This window comes from Dama dama, chromosome 8 (genome assembly GCF_033118175.1).
Source record: "Dama dama isolate Ldn47 chromosome 8, ASM3311817v1, whole genome shotgun sequence".
Classification (NCBI taxonomy): Eukaryota; Metazoa; Chordata; class Mammalia; order Artiodactyla; family Cervidae; genus Dama; species Dama dama.
In genome coordinates, this window is record NC_083688.1 from 36342772 (window position 1) to 36366740 (window position 23969).

Sequence of the window (23969 nt, forward strand, 5' to 3'; positions counted from 1 at the left end):
TTTCTCCTTTATATATGGAGGTGGCGGGGGTGGGGTGGAAAGCAAGAGGAGTTAAAAAAAATTGATGAAGCCCTGACCCTTTTGATTCCATTTATAGTCTGAGCCGGAATGCCATCCCCCTGGACTAGGGAACTGTCCAATCCAGCCCCAAGTGTCAAGATTCTGTTAGGCACTAAGTGAAATATATATGCATGCCCTTATACCGTTTAACACTGTGGGTCCACCTTCAAGACACTGGGCTGTGGATCAACTGAACCACCACTCTTCTTCCAAGAATCACTTTGACAGGTTCTTTTGGAGGTGCTCCTTCTCTCTCTTTTTTTTTGAACCCATCCTTTTAAACAAAATGGCACCAAAGAAGGATGTAAAGAAACCTGCTGCTGCTGCTGCCCCCGCCCCGGCCCCTGCCCCTGCCCCAGCACCTGCACCTGCTCCACCCAAAGAAGAAAAGATTGACCTCTCTGCCATCAAGGTAACAAAAAGGGTGAACTGTTTGGTCACTGAAACATCTCTTAAGAGTGGGGAACACTAGGGACTTGAAGAGGGGCATGTTTTTCATTGAAAGGAATGGAATTACTAAGCAAACTGATAGATCTGGATAGAGGAGAATCCTGATTTTAAAAAATTTAGAACAAAACTGTAGCAGATAATTTCAGTAAAATTATCATGAGTATGGCATTATATTTGAAACCTGTATTTGCTGTACTCTCTGTTTTCTGTTTCTTTTTCCCCCTCAATTGTCAAAGTCTATGTTTTACAAACATTTAAACCAATGGTTTCTTTTTTTAAATAAAATCTCTGGAAACCGGAACTCTTCCTTAAAGCTACATTAAAAAGAAAGTTTTAGTCCCTACTTGTTTCCAAAAGTTTAAAAACAGCTGATGACCCAGTTGTCCTAGCTGCTTGACAGCTGCTTTATTTCATCTGAAAAAGAGATTTTTGCAACTCGGGTTAATTCCCCCTTCAGCTTTGCTTAATAAAATTTGATACAACACTAAATGAGATCTCAGTGCAGACAACTATGCACTCAAGTGTTTCAGTGACTATAACCGTCATCTTGCTTATTTATATACAGCATTTAATGCAGAATGTGAGTTGTTTCTAAATGAAACTAACCCCCCTACCACCAATATTGTAAAACTTGTTAGTTATATGGCTTTGAGCTTATGTCTTTGAGCTCTTCCTTGCATACTGATCTTGAACTAAGGAGAATGTGATTGATTTTTGTGTCAACACTTTGCTGTGATCAAAGTTCTCAACTGCTGAAAGGTTATCTGCTTTTGGAAAAATGATGCTATGGATGTGCCTGCTACTTCTCAGTGATGTGACCTATCAAATGTGTGCTGTCTCTTCATTCACTGGGCTCTGATTGGTCCAAACGACAGTTTGAAAATCTTCATCAAGGGAACCCTGCCTTATATGGAAAACTAGTAGCTGAAAGTGCCTAGGAGGCAATCATTTCACTGAAGCCAAAAGCTAATAAATCTGAATTTTGCTAACTTAATCCTTGTTAGTATTTAATGTTGCTTACCTGCAACAGTCAAGCTAACCTATAAATAAATAATTCATTGACTATTTTAGTATAATTGTAGATATTTAAAATATTTTGGCATAAATATTGAATTAGATTACCCTTAAGTATATGTGAAAATATTAAGTAAGTATATTTAAAAATTTTACAGTAGTCCAGTTAAACATGAAATTTTATATTTCAAAGTAGAAGTAGTTCATCATAGATATTTTATCTTGAGTTTGTAAGTCACTGAAGTCACATTTGAAAAAAGTTCATCTTAGAATCTAATATTGGTTAGGAACTATTCTTAATGAATATCCACTTAGGAGAAGAAATGAATGTTATGTCTTCCAATAAATGTTTTTCTATCTTGAGGACTGTATGCATACAGTTCATTAGGAGAAAATCAAATTTTTCATCTCTAGCAATACTAGTTAGTGTATCTTATACATGCACACTGACTGCATTATACAATAAGCAAGATTACAGACACTACAAAAATTTCAACTGCCTCTATTCTTTGACTCTCCATTTTATATTAACACTAAAGATATGAATCACTGTCAAAGCAATTCCTCTTTATATTTATTGTGATTTATAAGACAATATCACCCTTTTGTATCTGGGACTACAAGCATTTGGAAAGGAAAAAATGTGCCTTCTTAAAGAGAAAATGAAGTATCCCAGTAATGAAAACAGGCACTAATTTTCTTCCCCAAGGAACTGTGTAAGAATAAGTAAATAAATAAAATTTTAGTTTGTCAGGTAAAAGTCTCCAAGAAAAGACAAGTAAGGAATCACTTTTTAAATCCAAAAATTAAACTGATTGCTTCTTCGTAGCCAAGTGATGCTTTTCTGTGTCTTGAAAACTGGTTTATCTTTTCATCTGTATCTTGAATTAATGCTACTGTGAGCTAGTACAAAGAAAAGAAAAGAAATTCTCCTAGAGAGTCTCTGTAAGGATAGGATATAGGATATACTCCATCTTCACTATTTCATTGTAGAATGAGAGAGGTGATGGATTTTAATAAGGGACATAAACCAAAAAGGGATGTTAAATGAAAAAACGAAAAAACATTACCTTTCATTCAGAGAGCTCATTCTTAATAGAAAGAGAAAAAAGAAAAAACAGAATTGAAACATATTTTTGTAAAAGAATTTAAATGGCTTTAATGATATGTATTCAACAATATGAAATCAGTGCATATTTATACATACAATAACATAGCCAAAGAATATGATACAACTTGAGAAATTTATAAAATATAATTTCATCCCAATAGGTAAAAAGACTAATTAAGATGTGCACTAAAACATTTCATATTATGATGCTTTTAATCATTCAATGATATTTCTAGATATATAACCTCATATGAGTTATAAACTTTTTTCAAGCAGAGAAAATGAACTTTAAAAAAATTAATAGAGCTATTATATGCATTCATTAACTTTCTGAAAACTTGATAAAGGAAAAAAACTTAATTGGATTTTACACTGTCTTTCATAAATCATATAAGATTAGAAATCTAGCTGTTCTTTATACTTTGAGTAGGGCTGTAGTTTAAGTGGAACTATCTTTGTGTAATATAATCATAGCAATCATACTATTTAATCCCTCAATACTATCCTAGTTATGTTACTGGCCATATATTTGACTCTCCATAAACTGTGAACAATATGAATTGGTTTTATCAATTTCTTAAATGTGTTTTCCAACCTGATTTCCCATTTTATTGGTTATTTGTTTAGGACATTTCTTTGGTTGCTCTGACAGTAAACCTTTGATATTTTCTGAGGGATGGCTTGCCTGATATGCCCTTGCCCCATGGATTTTCTATGAGTATCCTTTTCAAACACACAGCTATGCTGACAACTGAGCATTAAAGCTATTGTCCTGGGTGGTTCTAAGCGTTCTTTGCTTTCAGAGAGTGATACTTTAGAACATCGCCTGACAGAATTGGAAGTGTAGGAAGTGACACCCACCATGAGTTTAACTGCAAATATAAATAAAATTTAACACCTGTTGCCCAAAACTACAACCAAATGAAATAACAGAAGTAGATAAGCAATGAGATGATCATTTGCCTAGATTTTAAAAGATCTTCACTTTAAGCAAATTTTTTGCATGATGCATGCCTTAGCTGGTATGTCGGGATTGCTCTGAGGTGATGAGACTTTGAATATGTATCATTGTGCTGCTTAAATTTTAATTCTTGTTGTAGTCTTCACTCAGTCAGGTCATCCCTGACAATATACTGCAGGCAACATTAAAAAAAAAAAGTTGCAGAGGTACAGAATGCATTGACAGAAGCTCATCAATAGCAAATCTCACAGCAACAATTGACCATGTGTTTGGGAAGACTTAAACTTTTAATTTAACAGACAAGGTGGAAATATAGCATTCCCAATAAATGTATCTATTTACTGATGAGTATTCAGTGGAGGCAAATATTATGTATTCATTGCAACATCTGACTTATTCTGGTCCAGGTATAGGATTGTTGGTGTTAATCTATAAGTTATTTTTTCTCATCCCTAACAAAGCTAGGACTTCCCTTGTGGCTCAGCTGGTAAAGAATCCACCTGCAATGCGGGAGACCCAGGTTCAATCCCTGGGTTGGGAAGATCCCCTGGAGAAGGGAAAGGCTACCCACTCCAGTATTCTGGCCTGGAGAATTCCAAAGGGGTCACAAAGAGTCGCAAAAGTCGACTGAGCAACTTTCACTAACAAAGCTAATACAAACCCAGTCCCACTTAGAATTGTTGGAAAAATAAATGAGCTCATAGCTTGTGAAAAGGTTTGAATATTATAAAGCTCTTTTAATAATCAATCTTTATTATGAATTTATTGTGCCTAATTATAATATTTAATAGTCAAAACATTACACTCAGGTTGTTTTTAGTTACATTTTACAAGAAACAGAGCCTAAATGAGGTTCAGTGTCAAGCCCATGTTCAAATAACAAGTATGTGATAGATCTAGGATATAACCTACCAGGATAAATCCAGAATCAACTGTATTAACCATTTCCTAAACTACCTCCTGTTATAAAGGGTAAGTTGCTGTTTCCAAGAAAGTGAAAAGGAGACTTTTTTGCTCTTAAGGATGAGGGTAAGAGTGATCAGTGTTAAGAGTGACTCATGTTGCCCAGCACAGCCCTCTGCAGCCAGGGGAGGGGGTTACAGGCAGCCATCAGAGCTAGTTCATCGAGAACTTTCATCTTGGCAATTCAATTACTGTTCTGTTTTCCTCAGCTTTCCCTTATCTAAGCACCTGTTGCTGACAGGTTGGGTGTTCTCGTTTACAGATGGAAGGTGAGATATTAGGATCCGAGAAAGGCACCCTAGTCACTTTGGTCCAGCTTCCTGTAAATAGTTGTAAATGGAACATGGGTACTAAAAATGTTGTTATGAGAGTAGACTGGCAATTGCCAGGGTGGGGTGGGGATGGGAGAAAAGAGCGAATATTATCAGAGGGTACAAACGTGCAGTTAAAAGATTACTGAGTTCTGAGGATCTAAAATACAATATAATGACTATGGTTAACAGTATCATATTGTATACTTGAAAACTGCTAAGAGAACAAATTTTGTGGCTTTCACCACAAAGATAACTATGTAATATGATGGTTATGTTAACCAACTAAACTTATGTGGTAGTCATCAAAATCATTACGTGTTAAATCATCATGTTGTACACTTTAAACTTATACAATATTATATGTCAATCATATTTCAATAAAGCTGGAAAAAATATACCAAAGTATATTTAAATGTTGTTAAAAGTAGGGAAACATTGAATTTTAAAATAATTTTGCTTTTGTTTAATTAAACATGCACGTATGTAAAACCTGACATGCAAAATTTGCCATCAGACTAATATTCTAAGAACAGTATGGGTTTATGTTTTGTTTACAAATAACTAGAAATCTCAACCAAATATTCTTTGGGGTGATATAAAGAAACATAATGCCACATGTATAATGATTAAATAGTAACTAGTCTGAGGAAAAGAAAGAGGGAAAGAAGACATATAGTCAATTTCTAATTAGAAGGAATATGTGAAATTGTAAGTTATTTAAGTTTTCTTCATATAATTTTAAGAATCTGTCTTATTTTACCCTGGCCTTTTAATACAACTAGAATGTCAACCAGTTGCAATATTCATCCATTTGGGGCATGATTATAACTTCAGAAACAAATCAAACACTATTTGAGACTATCACTAAGTATTGCTATCAAGTTTCCACTTTGAAACATCTACCCTGTAAAAGAAGAGAGCAGGTGGAGTGGAGTGAGAAAATATTAAAGGGCATTCTGTAACTCTGTCTGAAATTATATTTTAAATAATATTTAACTGGATTATGTCTTTGCAAAGTAAAGGCAGTTTTGGAAAAGAATAGGAATGTTCACCAATAATTAGTGAATAGCACTTTTAATTTTAAAGATAATGAAATTTTTGCAAGACAAGAAGGCCACAGAGTGACAGAGCCAAATTTAGCCTCTCGACATTTCAGTGCTGCGAATGAGCCCCCTGGCAAGTTGTCTTTAGAAGCCTTTCCATAATTACCCAGCATTAAGCACCATCTGACTCATGGAAATTGTGACAAGGATTATATTTAGTCTGCTGATACTACACATTTTTTTCTTCTTCTCTTCATCCTAGAATACTTTTTTATGAAAAGGAGATCTTCTATAATTTGTTCCTCCATCAAGTTCTACAATTTGTTTCTCCTCCCAAATCAGAATCTGGAAGGCAAAAGTTGCAGTATATAAGCAGTAATGGCTTCAATGATACTGGTGAAAATGTGAATTATATAGATGATAAACTCTTGTCCTCTTGATCATAAATCAATAACAGTGAATTGAAGCCAGAGCAGAAAATTTTTTCCTTAAGATAAAACTACATCTTATTCAACTTGACCTTCTTCCTTTCACTGTGGCAAGTGAGGTTCTTTGTACCTAGTTAAGTACCCAATGATATACCATCTTCTGATATAAGTAAGATATAAAACACTCATTAGAACAGTGTTATGAAATTTTGTTTTGCTCAACTCCTCTTTATCTAAACTGGTTCAAAGTAATATATCAAATTTTTAGGCAACTTTTATCCATGTAGTTCTACAGCGACTTGCTGTAGATGCTACTGAGAAAAGGATGAAAAACTCAAAACATTATAGAACTACAAGCAATCCTAGAAACCATGCAGAATAAGATTTCTTATTTGAGGAAGCTATAACCCAGAAACATTACTTTGCCAGCAAAGTTCTGTCTAGTCAAAGCTACAGTTTTTCTAGTAGTCATGTATGGATGTGAGAGTTGGACTATAAAGAAAGCTTAGCACCAAAGAATTGACGCTTTTGAACTGTGGTGTTGGAGAAGACTCTTGAGAGTCCCTTGGACTACAAGGAGATCCAGCCAGTCCATCATAAAGGAGATCAGTCCTGAGTGTTCATTGGAAGGACTGATGCTGAAGCTGAAGCCCCAGTACTTTGGCCACCTGATGTGAAGAATTGACTCATTGGAAAAGACCCTGATGCTGGAAAAGATTGAAGGCAGGAGGAGAAGGGGATGACAGAGGATGAGATGGTTAGATGGCATCACCAATGCGATGGACATGAGTTTGAGGAGGCTCCGGGAGTTGGCGATGGACAGGGAGGCCTGGCGTGCTGCAGTCTGTGGGGTACCAAAGAGTGGACACAACTGAGTGACTGAACTGAACTGATAACCCAGATAAGAGAAGATAATCAAAAGACATGATTCATTACAGAAGCACCAGAACAAAATTTTGAATACCTCAAGCCCCAGCTAGGTCTTTTTCTACCCTATCGAAAGACCTGAAATCTCCAAAATAATAATGTCAGTATTCATATACCCCTGTTGTCACAAAAAGAAGTTCTACTCCAGAAAAGTAGAAAAAAGAAGATACTTATAATTCCTTAAAATACAAGCACAAAGACTTTTACTCTAATGCTCTCATTTTAAAAATAAAAAGAGGAAGGAAAGAACATAAACACAACTTGGATTTTTAATTAAACTAAATACAAATGCACAAAGTAGAACAGGAGCAACTCAAGAAATCTTAGATTTCTTTATCAACTATTGACAATGAGAAAGCTGATGAGAAATCCAAAGAAGTACAGGCCTAGGTCACATTTTAAAACTTTTATTAAAATTCTTCTCTGTTAATTCCTGTAGGTCTAAAATGTATTGTTTTAGTAATCCAGACTTTGCTCTAATGTGAGTGAATTCAGGTGACTAGTCTAGGCACCCTAAACATAGAATTACTCATTTCTTCTTCTATTCAGATCAATTTATCCAATATAGCCATCTCTTCTCTCTTATATTAGACAACTCAGGGTGGTACTGTATTCTCATTGCTCTTAATTTCTCCTTGTTACACCATATTAGAGTCACCAGGCTAAATATATCCTTTGTTGAAATAAAAAATGCAATAAAATAAATTAAATTAAGTGAATTGTTCTGAAGCACAAAACTCTGAAGAGTTCCAAAATGGTACTTCTGCCTGCCTTTTACAATAATTCCTCATAACTCTGAGGTTGGAGTAAAAATAATTAAGATTTTTTTAGGTTTTGCTTACATCCAGGTCTTTGTTCTCCCTCCCAGGCATTAAATCAAAGTGGTTAAAGTAAAGTCTTTACTTAACCTCACCAGTCATTCTCCTTTGTATCTAGCAGTGATGATTAAGCTCTTTAAAAGCTGCAGTCTATGTTCCTTCTTAGGGCATTAGCCCTCAGCAACTCAACATCTCCCAGATCATCTTTAATTATAGCTCTTTGTATTAAACTAAAGATTAACATGCATCAGTCCGACAGCCTGTTTGAGTAAATGCATGTTAATATTTTTTCTATAAATCAGCTCTTTCTATACACCAGCATCTTTGTCTTGTCTTTAATCAGTTAACCAAACCTCATGATTACTATCAGAAAAATATTTCTCAAAGTGAGAAACAATCTGAAAACATTGCAATAAAAATCTTTTTTAGTACTAGTATCTTGTCTACTACATATCTAAATCCAATACTGTTTACTACATGAATCATAAAAACGTGGAATGTAGTTATCTTACCAAGTCATTTTAGTATGTAGACTAAAATGAAAAAAAAAAAAAAAAAAAAACCACTTTAAAAAAATAGGGAATGGTCAATTAGAAGTTCTGATCATAACATTTACATAAAATCTAAAGAAATGTTCCAGAAATATAAAGGCACATACATCAATAAGGGCTTCCCTTTGGCTCAGCAGGAAAGAATCTGCCTGCAGTGCAGGATACGCAGGAGATGCAGGTTCATTCCCTGGGTCGGGAAGATCCCCTGGAGAAGGGCACGGCAACCCACTCCAATACCTTGCCTGGAGAATCTATGGACAGAGGAGCCTGGCCGGCTTACAGTCCGTAGAGTTGCAAAGAGTCAAAGACGATTGAAGTGATTTAGCGTGCACACATGCACAGGACATCAACAATTTTAAATAAGCATGCCTACTAGCTGTGTGCCTGGCAGCTCCAGGTGCAGGAGATGCAGTACCAAAGAGAATGAGTCCATGAGTGCCCCCTCCTCTAGAATGTAAGCTCTTTAAAGGAACTGACAAGATCTCTCCCCTCCAGGAAGATAATATCCTAGAGGAGGAAACATGTTTGAAGGAGGAACTTACTGTACACCTGTTGTGTTATGTGTTATGTGCTAAGTCTCTTCAGTCCTGTCTGACTCTTTGTGACTCCATGGACTGTAGCCCACCAGGCTCCTCCGTCCCTGGGATTCTCCAGGCAAGAATACTGGAGAGGGTTGCTGTTTCCTTCTCCAGGGGATCTTCCTGGCCCAGGGATCAAACCCAGGCCTCCTGCATTGGCAGGCAGATTCTTTACCACTAACTCCATCTGGAAAGTCCCTGTTCTAAAGATTTTAATTTAATGAAAATTCTGTTAAGTATCTAATGTAGACAAGGTATTGAATAGGATTATGGGGGACACAATCTAAGAATAAGGCAGGGGCAGCACTCCAGGAGGGAGAGGTTGGCTCACAGTCAGGTTCACAACATGGACCAAGGGATATGGTCTCCAGCAGCAGCCTGTGCTCCCAGAAGTTTACAATCAGGAAGGTTAAACATACTGAAGTGGGAGAAAGGAGTTAGACAAATAGAAAAGGTTCTTTCAAGGGTTTTGAAGGATAATTAATTTCCAAGAAGCAGAGATGACAGGAGAACATTCCAGATAGAAGAGACTTAAATCTAACTTTCATAATAAAATGATGCCATAGCAAACTGAGTCCAAAATCAGCTGACATTTTGTATTCATATCATGCCTTTGTGCAAAGGATTGATTACTTCATCATTATAACACCTAGGAAGAGATATAAGTGAAAGTTTTAACCATTTATCAAAGTGTAAAAGTGTACCAGAGAATAAATATCATCTTCCATTTATTGTACGAGGCCAGTGTCTAGGTCTTTTGACTTTTAAACTACAGTTTATTCTCTAGACTAGACTAGACTAGACTGTAGCCTTCTCCACCATTGTCAATAGCTTTTTTAAATGTTTACCTTCCTCAATAAGCATTAAAAAAATCAAACTCTCATTCTCTATGTGATAAATATATGGACTAAAAACTAGAGTGAAGTAGTGTGATAACTGCCTCCATTGTATTTTAATAAATAATAAACCTTTACATAGTATGCAAGTGGCTATGAATAACTTGTTTATAACATAAATACAGCTATTATACAGCAAAATGCCTTTGCAGTTTACATGACAGATTTTACACACTTTGTATTTTATATGTATTCAAGGACTCATTTTTCTATCTGAAAAAAAGAAAATGAGCATTATGTAGGGTATATGATGGGCATTATATAGGGTACCTTTGGTGATTTACTAAAGAATATGATAGTTCTCAATACTGATCATAGGGCAATTCAGATTTAATGACACAGTACCTAAATCTAAAGCAAAGAAAGATGGTCTGCTGCAATGGCTTTAATTTGTGCATCAAAAGTCATGAGACTCCAAATTAGTTATCGAAGGGGACAAATTTCCACCTTGGTCCCTCTCTTTCTTTTCCCCTAATGATTCAAAGGATTTCAATGTTTCTATTAACTTCTATTTCCCAACAACCTTTCAAAATGTCAATCTATTCATGAAAATATGTTTGTATGGCTTCTAATACTGTTTAAGTTATACTTTCAATCTCATTTTGGGACTCAGATTCTATGAGATTTTCTTCACTACTTGCAGACTTTGGACAGAAAAAAAAAGACATACACTTAAATGTTGATTTCTTTCCAAATGGCTTGGGGGAAAGTTGCAAAGTATACATCTGTCTAGCAGAGGGAGACTATGCTTTTCGTGATCATTCTCTTAAAAATAGTTGCTAAAACAGTACTTAAATTGGAATTTATCTCTAACATTTGTCATGCCTTTGAGCTGTTTTAAATATATAGAAAACTGACAAACATGTCCGAGCTTTAGTGGACATCTAGACTGATCTTTTTCCAATATCGTCCTAGGAAGCGTAGGAAATAGAAAATTACCTATTTTCTCATAAGCTGCCATGAAAACTTAATACCAATCCCATGGACACCTTTAAAATTCTAAATTAAAACTTTGCATTTCACAGTCTTTACTTTGGCTTCTTTTGGTTCTCAGTCTGGTGACTGAGTCACAAAATGTTTGACATGACAGAAAGGGAAACAGCAAGTTCTAGTAAGAAAGTAAGCAATGTTTATAAATTTTAAAAGAATATGTATAGAATGAGAGGGGAAAAGAACACAAAATGGCCCATCAGCTTTCCCTCCTAGAAGAATTTCATAAATTCAAGAAATATGACTAGTCAGCCACCATAAAGAGAACAGTGAATGCTCAGTCACTCAGTTGTGTCCGACTCTTTGTGACCCCATGGACTGTGGCCTGCCAGGCTCCTCTGTCCATGGAATTTTCCAGGCAAGAATACTGGAGTGGGTTGCCATTTCCTTCTCCTAAAGAGAAACAAGGAAGGAATCTAATACCTATCCCTAAGGTAAGAACACTAAGGAAGAATACTAAAAATGGAGATTAAAACCATCCCTGGCTTAAATGAATTCTATACTTCTGAGAGTACAGTGTGCAAAAGAATGGTCTTTAGTTGGAGATTTCACAAAAAAACTGACCAGATTTTCACTTGGTAGGACCTTAAGAAGCACATGGCATGTGTGTGTCCCTTTCAAGTCCTCTGAACTTTACCAAAGGGGACAGAGCTCCACAGGCTCTTCCTTCTATAGCAGTTGCCATTTGAAACCCCAAACCAGTCCCATCCAGTAAGTTCCATTTATACCCAAACTGCTGACTTAAAGCTTGCAAAGTCCATAATTCACTAAGAGAAGAGGTCAGCCGGAGTCTTTCGAGAAATTCTGAGCCCCTCTGCCACTGAACAAATGAGAATCTTCTTCAAGGAAGACACTCCAAGAGACTATCTCAGGGTTAACGACCATAAAAGTACTGATAGGCATTGGTCTCATCATGGCCATCCACTCTTAGGTTCTGATTTCCTAAAAATAGACCTCAGGGTACAGATCTCTCCTTCCCTTTGCCCTAAGAAAGTTAAAAAACCCTCCAAGAGGAGTGGCTACTTCTCTTTGGAACCTGATGCTAGTTTTGAGGTCACGGCTTCTCCAGAAATAAAAGGCAGCCTCAGCAAGAGAGGACCCACTCAGGGACTGGAGCGGCCCTCAACTCACTCTTCAGCTTCGCCACTGTCTGCAGCCCAGCAGCTCCATCATGGTGGGTCCTACAAGAAAACTATTTGCAATTTATAGGCAGATATGAAAGGAGATAGGAATGAAATTGAAGAGAGAACATACTCAGTGTGAGTCTGTAGAATCTACTTTTGGTTTTTATCGAGGTGTGTTGAGGATAGACGAGATTAATTCAAGCTATTATGCCAGCTAGAGAAATACATCTTACTTGCAAAAGAAGTACTTTATGCTTCACCAACTTTCTATATCTCATAAGGTTTATTATATCTAAATTTGAGGGGGGGAACCTGCAATTACAGCAAAATATTGCACCTTAAAAAAACAGTCCAATGACACTGATAACTAAAATTAAAAACTACTTTTGATGCATTGGGTAAAACATACTGGTTAAATAGAAGAAAGACTTAAAGTGATCTTTTTAATGCAGTGTGTCTGTAGTTCTTAATACAGTGTATCTATACTAGACATATCTTAAATGCACCATAGATTATGATATTGTTCCAGGAAGAATTTGATTTAACATTTGTTAAATTATTGACTCATGGGTTAAGATACAGAGAGATATTCCCTAACTATGTTTTGCAATAGCTTTTTATTTTTCCTAGATTCAAAAGTATCCTAAGGCAAACTTCTTATTCTCTGACACCTACATGGCTTCCTAAAAACCTCAGAGCAGAGAGCGCTCCCTTCTGTCAATGCATTTGAAAGAGTACTAGTTGTTTCTTTCTTTCTTCCTCTCTCTCGCCATTGCAGTCCTTCAGTGCTGAGCAGATTGCTGGTAAGTGAAATGAGCTTCTCTACTTCAGAGGCAGGCAGAGCACTGCTCAGTTTCTGAAATAATACTCACCTCCAAGGCATGTTACTGTGTGGCTCGAACTGTGAGTATCCAAGCTATGCCTGAACTCTGAAAAGTAGGCATACTTTTTGAGCTTACTTTGAAGATTACTCAGGGAATGAGCTTGGATACATTTAAAATATCAGAACATTTTTGTTTGGTTAAAATATTCTTTGTGGTTACTTTCTTCCTAACAGATCGAGTTCTCTAAGCAACAGCAGGATGGTAAGTTTAAACGATGTAGTTGTTAATATGTGCACACTCATAAAGATGGCATGTGAGAAAACCAACTCCCTTGAGATGAGATTAGTTCTTTCTAATTATCCCCACTGGTGCCACTCTAAATATAAATGCTCTCAATCCCTCTAAACATAAATTCTCTCAACATGAACCCTTCGTCTATAATCAGTAATCAAAGGTTTAAGCAAACAAAAGCTAAACACCACGAAATAATTCCTTGTATTCATTGATTTCTAAATAGAACTAATTTGATACAGTAGGTAATATCATACACATACCCCCAAAAAGGATATGGATTTTGGATGGCTGATTTGTTAATCAAATGCCTACATAGAAATTTGGCAGGTCTAAATTGTTCACTTTAGAAAATAAAATTGATTATAAAACTGCCCAGTTACCAAATACACATAATTTCAATGGGCATCACAGTGAGCTGAGAGAAATAGAGGTGAAGTGGATTTAGGGGGAAAGTACATCAGAGATAGAGAGGAAAATGATTTATAAAAAAAAAAAAAAAAGTGGAAGGAACGTTAGACATTTCCTAGTCCATCTTTACAGATGCAGGACAGGCACCCAGAGAGATGCTGAGACTGACTCAAAGATCCAAAGAATTAGTAATAGCATCAAAATCAAAATTAGCTGAATTAATTAAGAATTTATTTCATAGAAACGGTTTCTAATTACAATACTTTAAGCTCTGGAGATTCAAAAGAATCTGAATAGTTTCACTAACACTTTCATTGTTTCTTCTTCAGGTCTTTAGATTGAAGCAATCCCATGGCCTATGAATCTTGTTTTTTTACTGGAAAGTGTAGGACAGAATGTTTTATGGAAAAGAGTCACATGCTTAAATAAATTGAGACAAAAATACATCTATAGAAAGAATGGAATAAAATGATAAAATTTTAGTTATATAATATCATAGAAATATTGGTCATAAAAATAAGTATGTGTATATTATATATTTTATAATATATAATATAAAAATTGTGAAAATACTCATAAGTATAAAATTATAATTATACTCCATTCTATACCTAAAGGGGTCAACATTTTTCAGCTTCTTCTTGAGTGTCAAGAATATCTCACATTTGGACATCAGTTAAAATATTTCATAAAAGGAAAGAAAATCAAAGGATATTTGCTATAGTACAGACTTATATATATATATTTCATGGTCAATGCCTTCATGTAGGCAAATTAGATGATTTGATGACTCAGCTCAAGATCCTTTGACATTGTACTAAAAGGACTAGCTTTTCTTTGAAAACAGTTGGTAATTCTGCTATAGTTTGCTTGATTTTTAATCCATTTTAACTAATGATGCTGCTACAATATCTGCTCCTATATCCCAGTCCTCTCAAATATCTAACTTACAGTGTCATTATGACTGCCAAACTATGGTAGAACCAAGCAACAGAAGACTTAAAAACCCTTTGAGAGACTTTTAAATTAAAAGGAAATCTTATATTTTAAGAAATAAATAAAGGCATACTTTTTTTGTTTCCTCCTTCAATGATTAGCTTTTCTCATAGCTGCTCTATTTGAATGTATCACCAAGTTCAGAATAAAGACAAGAACACCAGAAAATTATAGCATTCTAAAGGTGTAAGTCATGTGCCATCCAGAAAAGTTGCCGCTAGCCACATGTGGCTTTTTAAATTTAACCTGTAATTAAGTAAAAATAAATGCATTTAAAAGTCTACTTTCTGCTTTGCACTAGTCATATTTTAATGCTCAAGAGCCATGGACAGCTGGTAGCTACTACCCTTTTGGGAAGCCTGGATACAGAACATTTTCAATCATCACAAAAAATCCTAGAACAGTGTTGTTCTAGACTAAGGGCTGGCAAATTTTTTCCTAGAGGGCTAAATATTAAATATCTAAGCCTTTGTTGGCACTGCAGTCTCTGTGGAAACAACTCGATTCTGTCCCTGAGGTATGAAAACAGCCATGGACAATACATAAATGAATGGGCATGGCTATATTCCAGTCAAACTTTATTTACAAAAAGAGGTGGCCAGTCTGTAGACAGTCATTGGTTAACCCATGTTTTAGACTCTTCAAGGGAATAACTAAGCTTTAAAAATCTGAAGTAAGAAGGGCAATATCTTTCTGTTCTTGGCCTTTAAATCAACAAAAGAGTTAATGTCAAAGAGATTCCATTACAGCCCATAAAACCCTATTTCTATATCAGCATCTGACCAGGATAATAGGGAGCCCTCTGAGCAATCTTCTTGAAAGGCTGAAGCCAGTAATAAGAGCAGTTCAGTGTCACAATTCCCTTAGAAAGATGAAAAATTATATTTGACTGATGACCCCACAGGACCTACAGCATGTCTTTTAGGTAAGGGAAATGATCTGTGAGGTCAATTTGCATATAATTTGAGGGGGACGTTTCAGCAAAGAGTGGTAACATGATCTATAGTTGACTGTGAATTTAATGTCTAGTAGTCTTGGATTAGAGGATGAAGGGATAGTTAAGATATTTTTCTGAGTCATCTACCTAGATAGTATTTCTTGATCTGAGGCCACTAATGGCCTAAAAAGAATGCTTTTATCTCTACCAGCTCATTCACAAATGAGTTTTTGAGTGTTGGTATTAAACTCCAACAGATCACCATCAGTACTTTTAGGTTCGCCAGAAAAATTGATTTAATTTAGCTTTGTTGTTTCAATTAAAATGTCTTTATTTGCTCCTAAATTCATAGTAGCACCTCTTTCTGTCTTTTTGGTGTGCACTTCTTAATTTTGTGTTAATGTAATCATGAAAGGCAAAACCAATTATATCAAAGGAAAGTGACCAAATTTAGGGCAAGTAAGTCATAGAGTGGGGCTTCCCAGGTCGCACTAGTGGTAAAAGAAAAAAAAAAATCTCGCCTGCTAGTGCAGGAGACATAAGGGATGTGGGTTCAATCCCTGTGTGGGGAAGATCCCCTGGAGGAGGGCAAGGCAACCCACTCCTGTATTCTTGCTTAGAGAATCCCACGGACAGAGGAGCCTGATGGGTTACAGTCCATAGGGTCACAAAGAGTTGGACAAGACTGAAGTGACTTAGCACACACGCACACAACCAACAGAGTGACTGTTATAAAAACAGACAACACTTTTAAAATGTGTACTTACATACACACATGAATACAAGTAAAACTAGGGAAATCAGAGTAAAATAGGTGGACTCTATCCATGTGAATATTCTGGTTATGTGAATATTCTGGTTATGATCATATACACATATAGATATAGTGTATATATATCATATACTATAATTTTGAAAAATGCTACCATTGGGGAAATAGTATTTTCCCCCAGAGTATTTAAGAGATCTCCTTGTATTTCATAAAATGACACGTGAATCTACAATTATCTCCATAAAATTTTAAATTAAAATATGTATCTGCATAATAAAACTAATATAGCAACATGTTATCATATGTAGTACCTGAAAAAAAATAAAGTTTAAAGCAATCACTATAGCAATAGATTCAAATAAATATGCTTCCTTCTGACTCTGTTACACTAGGAGCCTATTAAAGTCATGCATCGGTGGTTAAAGGACACCAGAGAACTTAGAGATTTGTATCATCTTTCTAAAATTTCCCTGAAAACTGAAGCTACTCCTGAAGAAAATTAGTTAAGAAGAAAGTCTAGGGAGTTTGTACCTCAAGAGAAGTTTTTCTATATAACTTGAGAAATTTGGGTTAACCTCACAGGACACAACCCCAGTTAAATGTTTGTTTTCTTGAAATTTTATTAACTTTGTTAATTATATGAGGGATTTTATGAGGAATTCTTAAGATTTCGCCAGGCATCAGAATTTCTTAACCCAGTCCTGTTTCCAAGGCAGATGAAGGAGATATGAACAAATACGATGAGGATTCTCAATTTGCATATCTAATAAATAATAACATATGACTTAAAATTTGAAATGCTGCTTTAAAACTGTCCCAAAAAGAACTGTCAAAAGAGGGTTGACACTGAGCTCAGAAAAGGGAAATTCCAAAGATAGCAACTGAAGAGACTGGCAAAAGTTATAAAATAGAGAGTTTGAACTGGATCCTTGATGAAGTTTGGGTTCCTTTATAAGTTTGAGGCAGAAAAAAAGCAACCAAATGTTTCTTGCTTCTTGCAGAATTCAAGGAGGCGTTTCTCCTGTTTGACAGAACAGGTGAATGCAAGATCACCTTAAGCCAGGTTGGTGATGTCCTTCGGGCTCTGGGCACAAATCCCACCAATGCAGAGGTCAAGAAGGTGCTGGGAAACCCCAGCAATGAAGGTAACCACATGTTTTTCCAAGAAGCTGGGAGTGTGTGTGCATGTGTGGGAGTGTGTGTGTGTATAATAGAGAGAAAGTTATTGAGAAACAAGTTCCATAGAATAGGATTTAATTTATTTCTGATGGTAACTGTGTTTCTTGGCTATTTAGTCTCAGTTTTTTCCTCCATAAGATAAATTAACCTTCCTTTGAGAATTCATAAGCATAATTTCATATTAATGAAAGGAAATAATACCTAATGCTAATATCATCATCATCATGCTATCTAAATATAACCCTGGTTCTGTGACCATCTTAAAGGAAACTTGGCTATCTTAATTTAGAATAGATAAATGATACCTTAATAAAAAATTCTAAAAAGAATTAAAAATCTTAAGCCAAAACCTGCATTCAGTTGCCCAAGGAAAATCCTAAGGCAAAAGCTAGTGAAATATATAAGTGGCAAAACTGCAGAGGTCATTGCTGGGTAGAATAATCTAGTCATTAGTCAAGAACAAGGAAATTTTTTCTAATCCCATGGTTCACGGCAAAGTATAATAGTCTGTTGGAAAATACCACTCTGAACAAAACAGAAGATACAAAACTGAAGTTTTTTTCAAGTAGATATCTCGGTTTATCTTTACCATATGGAAAATAAGGCTGGGAAGGCAATCTCTTTTTTTCTGGAAAAGACTATGTTCCTTTGTTACAAAAGAAAAAATATTTGATTAAGAAAAAAAAAAACTACCTCTAAATCAGCCTGCTGGAATTTTCCTCAAATTATATTTCCTTTGGACAAAAATGTCCGCATAATACATTCAAAAAGTACCTGAGAGCATCAGGTAAAGTAAGAGCTCAGTTAGCCAAATTCATTCTTAAATGTCATTTTCTAACTTAACAAACTTCTGTATTTAATAGACTTATTAGATAAATGTTCATTTATTCAGCATTCAAATTTAATTTTCTCTATGTTACTCAATATACTAGATTTCTACACTATGAGGAAAGACTGATAAATGGAATTTTGATTTATGAGTACATAATTTTATCCATTTGTGTACATCTGATTAGTCTGTTTTATACTTTTGCTATAAATACCATTTACTTTGTCAGAAGGTTACTAAAGAAATTCTTATCATCTCCAGACTTCTAAAACCACAAAGTCAGGAGATCACAAAGTATTTAACACACACACATTCTTCTCATAGACTTCTTATTTTTAAATTAAAATTTAAAGAAATTGAAAGCTCTGCAAAAGCTCAAACAATGGTGGAATACATATTAAAGTTCAGCTAGCTTTTGCTATATTTATATGCCAATAGGTTAGTTATCAGTATTTTTCTATATTGCTTCCCTAGTATTTATCAGTATTTATTAATTAACAATACTAATAAAATAGTAGCTAACACTGATCAAGCACTCAGTTTGTCCCAGGTACTGTAATAGACTGTGCATTATTACCTCATTTAATGTTCACAAAGCACTACAAAGTGTCTCTTTTGAAAGATTAAAAAGTTGAGGCACAAAGAGGTTAAGAAACTTGCCCATGATCACATATTTGTAAATGGTGAGTTAAGGATAAAAGCTCAAGCACCAGGACTGCAGAGGTCATGCTATTCTCTATTACAAACTTTCTGTCAGCAGCCATTTACCAACGGAAATTTAAGCTGTATGAAGATCTTTCTGATGATCCAGAATGAACATTCAAGCTTAATTTGTAACTCAGTGGTGGCATTTTATGATAGCTGATAACTCTCCAAATGGCAATTTCTTTCAGAGATGAATGCCAAGAAAATTGAGTTTGAACAATTTCTGCCGATGTTGCAAGCTATTTCCAACAACAAGGACCAGGGCACTTATGAAGACTTTGTTGAGGGTCTGCGTGTCTTCGACAAGGAAGGCAATGGCACTGTCATGGGTGCTGAACTTCGTCATGTTCTAGCCACACTAGGTGAGAAAAATTCATTTCGGTGGACTTAATAGGACAGAATATGTAGGAAGGAGCATGACTTAGGGGAATCATGTTATAACCAAAATAAGTAGGGGGAAAGACTACAAAGGGAAAATGAAAAGGAATAGTCAAAAGTTAATGACCATTTCAATTAGCCTCAATGTCAGTGAGTTTATTTGGGGGAAATGGTCTTAATAACTTGAATTATTGGTTATGAATAAGTAACATATGGCATTGTAGTTCTTACAGGATAGAGTATGGATGATCAGGTATAATGTGAATTTAATTCATTTATTCAAAAACAACTTATAGGCAAACTTCCTGCCAAAGCAACAGGAAAGTCTTGGTGTCTATCCTACAAGAGGTCTCCAGGAGTCCAAATCTTATCACTTAGGGTGGAATTTTGAGAATATTCTCTGGCTTTCTTCTTGAACAAAGAGTTTTGTTTCATCAGGTGAAAAGATGAAGGAAGAAGAAGTGGAAGCCCTGATGGCAGGTCAAGAAGACTCCAATGGCTGCATCAACTATGAAGGTATCATTTCACGTGATCTGGTGGTTACAGCAACTCTGAACTGATTGGGTTGATGGCGGATGCCTTTTGAGTTTAAAACAACTTATTTTTCTCTACTTTCTTATTGAATATACACAAATTATTTATTATCAACCAATTACACAATAACCCTAAAAAGATATCTTGTAAGGATCTGACTATATACATTGATTTCAGTGGGTTTTAACATTTTCGTGCATTGTTATACAGATTAAAATGTGTTTTTACTTTTTTATTAGATCTTTTTAAAATTTTTAATTGGAGGAAAATTGCTTTACAAGATTGTATTGGTTTCTACCATATATCAACATGAATCAGCCATCTTATTAGAGCTTCACAACACCTCTGTAAGGCAGCGTTTGTGTCAGAATAAATTTTAATATTAAGTTTAATATTAATTATTGAATATTACAGTTGGAGATATCACAAAATCCTTTACAGCAAGCAGTGATAAAAATGAGGAATCTGAGTGCCGAAGATGTTTAACTACTTAGTGAAGGTCACATCATTATTAGCAAAGTTGGTGCTAAAATTTAGTTCTCCTTATCTAGTCTTCTTGCTTAAATGAAATTGATCTCATAGTATCCAATTATCTATTTCCTGCCACCAGTTTACGGCAGCTTCACCCAGAGGGTCTGAAAAGCAATGCAACATCCAAAATAAAGATACAAGATAAAACTGCATGATATAACTTGTAAATTTGAAATGTTGCAATATAACTGAGAAACTTATCCACCCTCCCAAAAAGACTAATCTCACCACATCTCAATAAACTATGTTGATAACTTTGATGTCAATATGGACTTACAAAGTCTGATAACTTGGATAAAGTAAGAAAAGAAACACAGAGGGGAGGAAAAGGGAGAGAAAAGAAATGGAAAGGAGAGAAGAGAAGAGGACAGGAAAGGATAGGAGAAAAAGAAAATACTCAGCCAAGCATATCTGCACTGACAATCTTGGTTAAACTTTACTTTTTCCTACAAACAGCATTTTACATTCAGTTACTGCCATAAGCAGGAAGGTCACCTGGAGAAGGAAATAGCAACCCACTCCAGTTTTCTTGCCTGGAGCATTCCATGGACAGAGGAGCCTGGCAGGCAACTGTCCATAGGGTCACAAAGAATCAGACACAATTAGCAATTAAACAACGACAACAAAGAACAATGTCCAACAATATAGAATGCATCAGATAGATTTTGGTACATCTACACAATGAAATTCCCCACAGCTCTAAAAAGAACAAGGACCATACTTATGGTTATGGTAGTATTTCTAAGACAGTACATTATGCAGTGAGAAAAATAAGAACAAAAGGGTTTATAGAATTGCCACCATCTGTGTAAAAAAAATTACATAACGTATATTTGTACTGGGGGGAGGGGCTTCCCTTGTGGTTTAGGCAATGTGGGAGACCCGGGTTCAATCCCTGGGTTGTGAAGACCCCCTGAAGAGAGGAAAGGCTACCCACTCCTGTATGCTTGCTAAGCAAGCATAATAACTGCACCCACTTAGCTATAAAGAGGAACTAGCAGACAGCGGTGAGGAATATTTTTTGTTATAAACTCTTTCATACTTTCAAGAAAAACATTTAACCATGCGAATGTAACACTTAAAAAGCTAAACTTACAAAATCAGGGGGAAAGCCATAAATCTAGTATTAAGAATAGTGGGATATACAGAGTTTAAATAAATAAACTCTAGAGTTACAGCTTAGAATAATTAGAATTAAGTTAACTTACCATGCTGCTCTTTTATTAAATTTGACTCTTTTCTAACTCTAAACTGTATTATCCCTACAGCTTTTGTCAAGCACATCATGTCTAACTAAACGGAGCTCTCAAGGTATCTATCTGTTCCCTGTTTAATATATAAGGCTTTCTCAATATTGTATTTAATGTAAAGAGTTATTCATATTAGTTATTAATAGAAAGAATAAAGAATTATTCATATTAACCAGAACACTTTAATATAATTGATATTATATTAATATTAATGCTTTATATTATTATAACTCCTTGAGATGGGTTATTTAGAAATAGATTATTTTTGTATAAGTGTACAATCAAAAACTTTTGAGGTTTTAGCTTCAATTTATAGACCATATCAAGGCTTCCCGGGTGGCTCAGTGGTAAATACCCCATCTGCCAATGCAGGAGATGTGGGTTCAATCCCTGAGTCAGGAAGATCCTGTAGAAAATGAAATGGCAACATGCTCCAGAATTTTTACCTGGAAAATCCCATGGACACAGGAGCCAGGCAGGTTATAATCCATGGAGTCACAAAGGAGTCAGAAACGACTTAGAAACTAAACAACAACAAATAGACCATATCTTCATCTGTACTATAATTATGCAGTGGAGAGTCAAGAAACCAGAGAGTAGTTAATTGATTTAATCGTAACATAAGAATAATAAAAGCATTATCCTAGGTTCTTTGAATAACTCTAAACTGTATTAAAGTCATTTTTAATAATTACTGCTCTAGAAAAGCATATCACAGTCCAAAGTGCAGCACTTGAAACCAGGTTTGTGCAGCAAGGAAATGCCATCCCTTGGAATTGATGGTTCATTTTGTGCTTTTTTCTTCTTTTTCACTTTACATTACTTCCTTCCCATTGTTTCCCATTTTCTTTCTGAAAAGATGCAATCAACATCTAACTCTTTTTCCCTTTTCCTTTATAGATCAAGCATTGTTTATGAAGACTGGCTGAACCTTATTGTAAGAACACCCATGACTAACTGTCCAAATCTGTTTGCCATCATTTAGAAAAACAAAACCATTTGTACTATTCTGAACTGAAGGACTCTCTGAATTTTTATACATTTTATGTTTCACTCTGAATTATATTCATACCACACAAACCAAGTGTCTGCTGATCTAGACAAGAATGGTGAAATACTGACAATCTCAGATCCAAGCCCTGCTCTTTATTTTCTACCATGGGTCAAAGAACATCCTTAAAATAATAAATCAATAAATAATTTTGGTCAGTCTGGAATGTTCAAGTTGCATCGCATTTTTATCTTCCTGCTTAGAGAAACTAATTTTTCAAAATCCCAGTTCTTTTCTTAATGTTGATGAATTATAAAATTTTAAGAGAATAATCACAGTCTATCGAGCAATGACAAACTAAATAATTATGATAATCATATATTATTGAAAAAGCAAAATAGAAAACTGAGGAAATTCAGATAAAGATAGTTTAATATAAATTATACAGGCAATTTGGCCTTCCCAGGTGGCTCAGTGGTAAAGAATCCCTGTGGCAAGCAGTAGATATGGATTCAATCCCTGGGTTGGGAAGGTACCCTGGAGAAGGAAGTGGCAACTCACTCCAGTATTCTTGCCTAGCAAATCCCACGGACAGAGGAGCCTGGTGGACTACAATCTATGGGGTCTCAAAAGAGTCAGACACAACTTGGCAACTAAACAATAACATCCAGGCAATTTAAGTGAAAGCACATTTCTTCAGCTTTGTGTAAATCATTGTATACATAGCTTGAACTATTTCACTTCTAGTGACAATCTGGCCTATTGGAAAATTCTAATAAGCTCTTGATCTATCTCACTGAATGTCTTCAAGGATAAATTTTAAAGTGACCTTTCAGCTGTCACTTAAAAAAACCTCTCTGAGAACAACACTCTTACTCAAGACTCTATCTATTAATATCCTCTCTCCTACTTTGTATGTCCGTGTCCCAAAATCTTGGTTCCATCTTTTAACACATGCTCTGAATTGTAAGATCAATTGATAGATAAGTTCACAGTGTAAACTTACTTCATCCTATCACATCCTATCACTTTATTTATTTTAAGAATAGAAGCAGAATTTGCAAGTTAGTAATTGGATATTTAGAAAAGATGAAATGATAAATACTTCTCCCA

At 35.3% G+C, this 23969-nt stretch overlaps 1 protein-coding gene across 3 annotated transcripts; it reads left to right on the plus strand.

The window, feature by feature from the left end:
- The first annotated feature begins 230 nt into the window (after positions 1–230).
- Positions 231–23082, plus strand: MYL1 (myosin light chain 1). Of its 3 annotated transcripts, none has more exons than XM_061147925.1 (7): positions 231–472; positions 13286–13313; positions 17461–17604; positions 19361–19534; positions 19989–20066; positions 21884–21926; positions 22766–23082. In XM_061147925.1, the coding sequence occupies exons 1-6, from the start codon at positions 347–349 to the stop codon at positions 21910–21912; spliced, it is 579 nt and encodes a 192-aa protein (XP_061003908.1). In that variant the 5' UTR covers positions 231–346; the 3' UTR covers positions 21913–21926; positions 22766–23082. The 3 variants fall into 3 exon arrangements, with proteins under 3 accessions (XP_061003908.1, XP_061003910.1, XP_061003909.1); XM_061147927.1 differs by lacking the exons at positions 231–472; positions 13286–13313 and adding exons at positions 12196–12278; positions 13007–13031; XM_061147926.1 differs by lacking the exon at positions 231–472 and adding an exon at positions 12254–12278.
- The last annotated feature ends 887 nt before the right edge of the window (positions 23083–23969 follow it).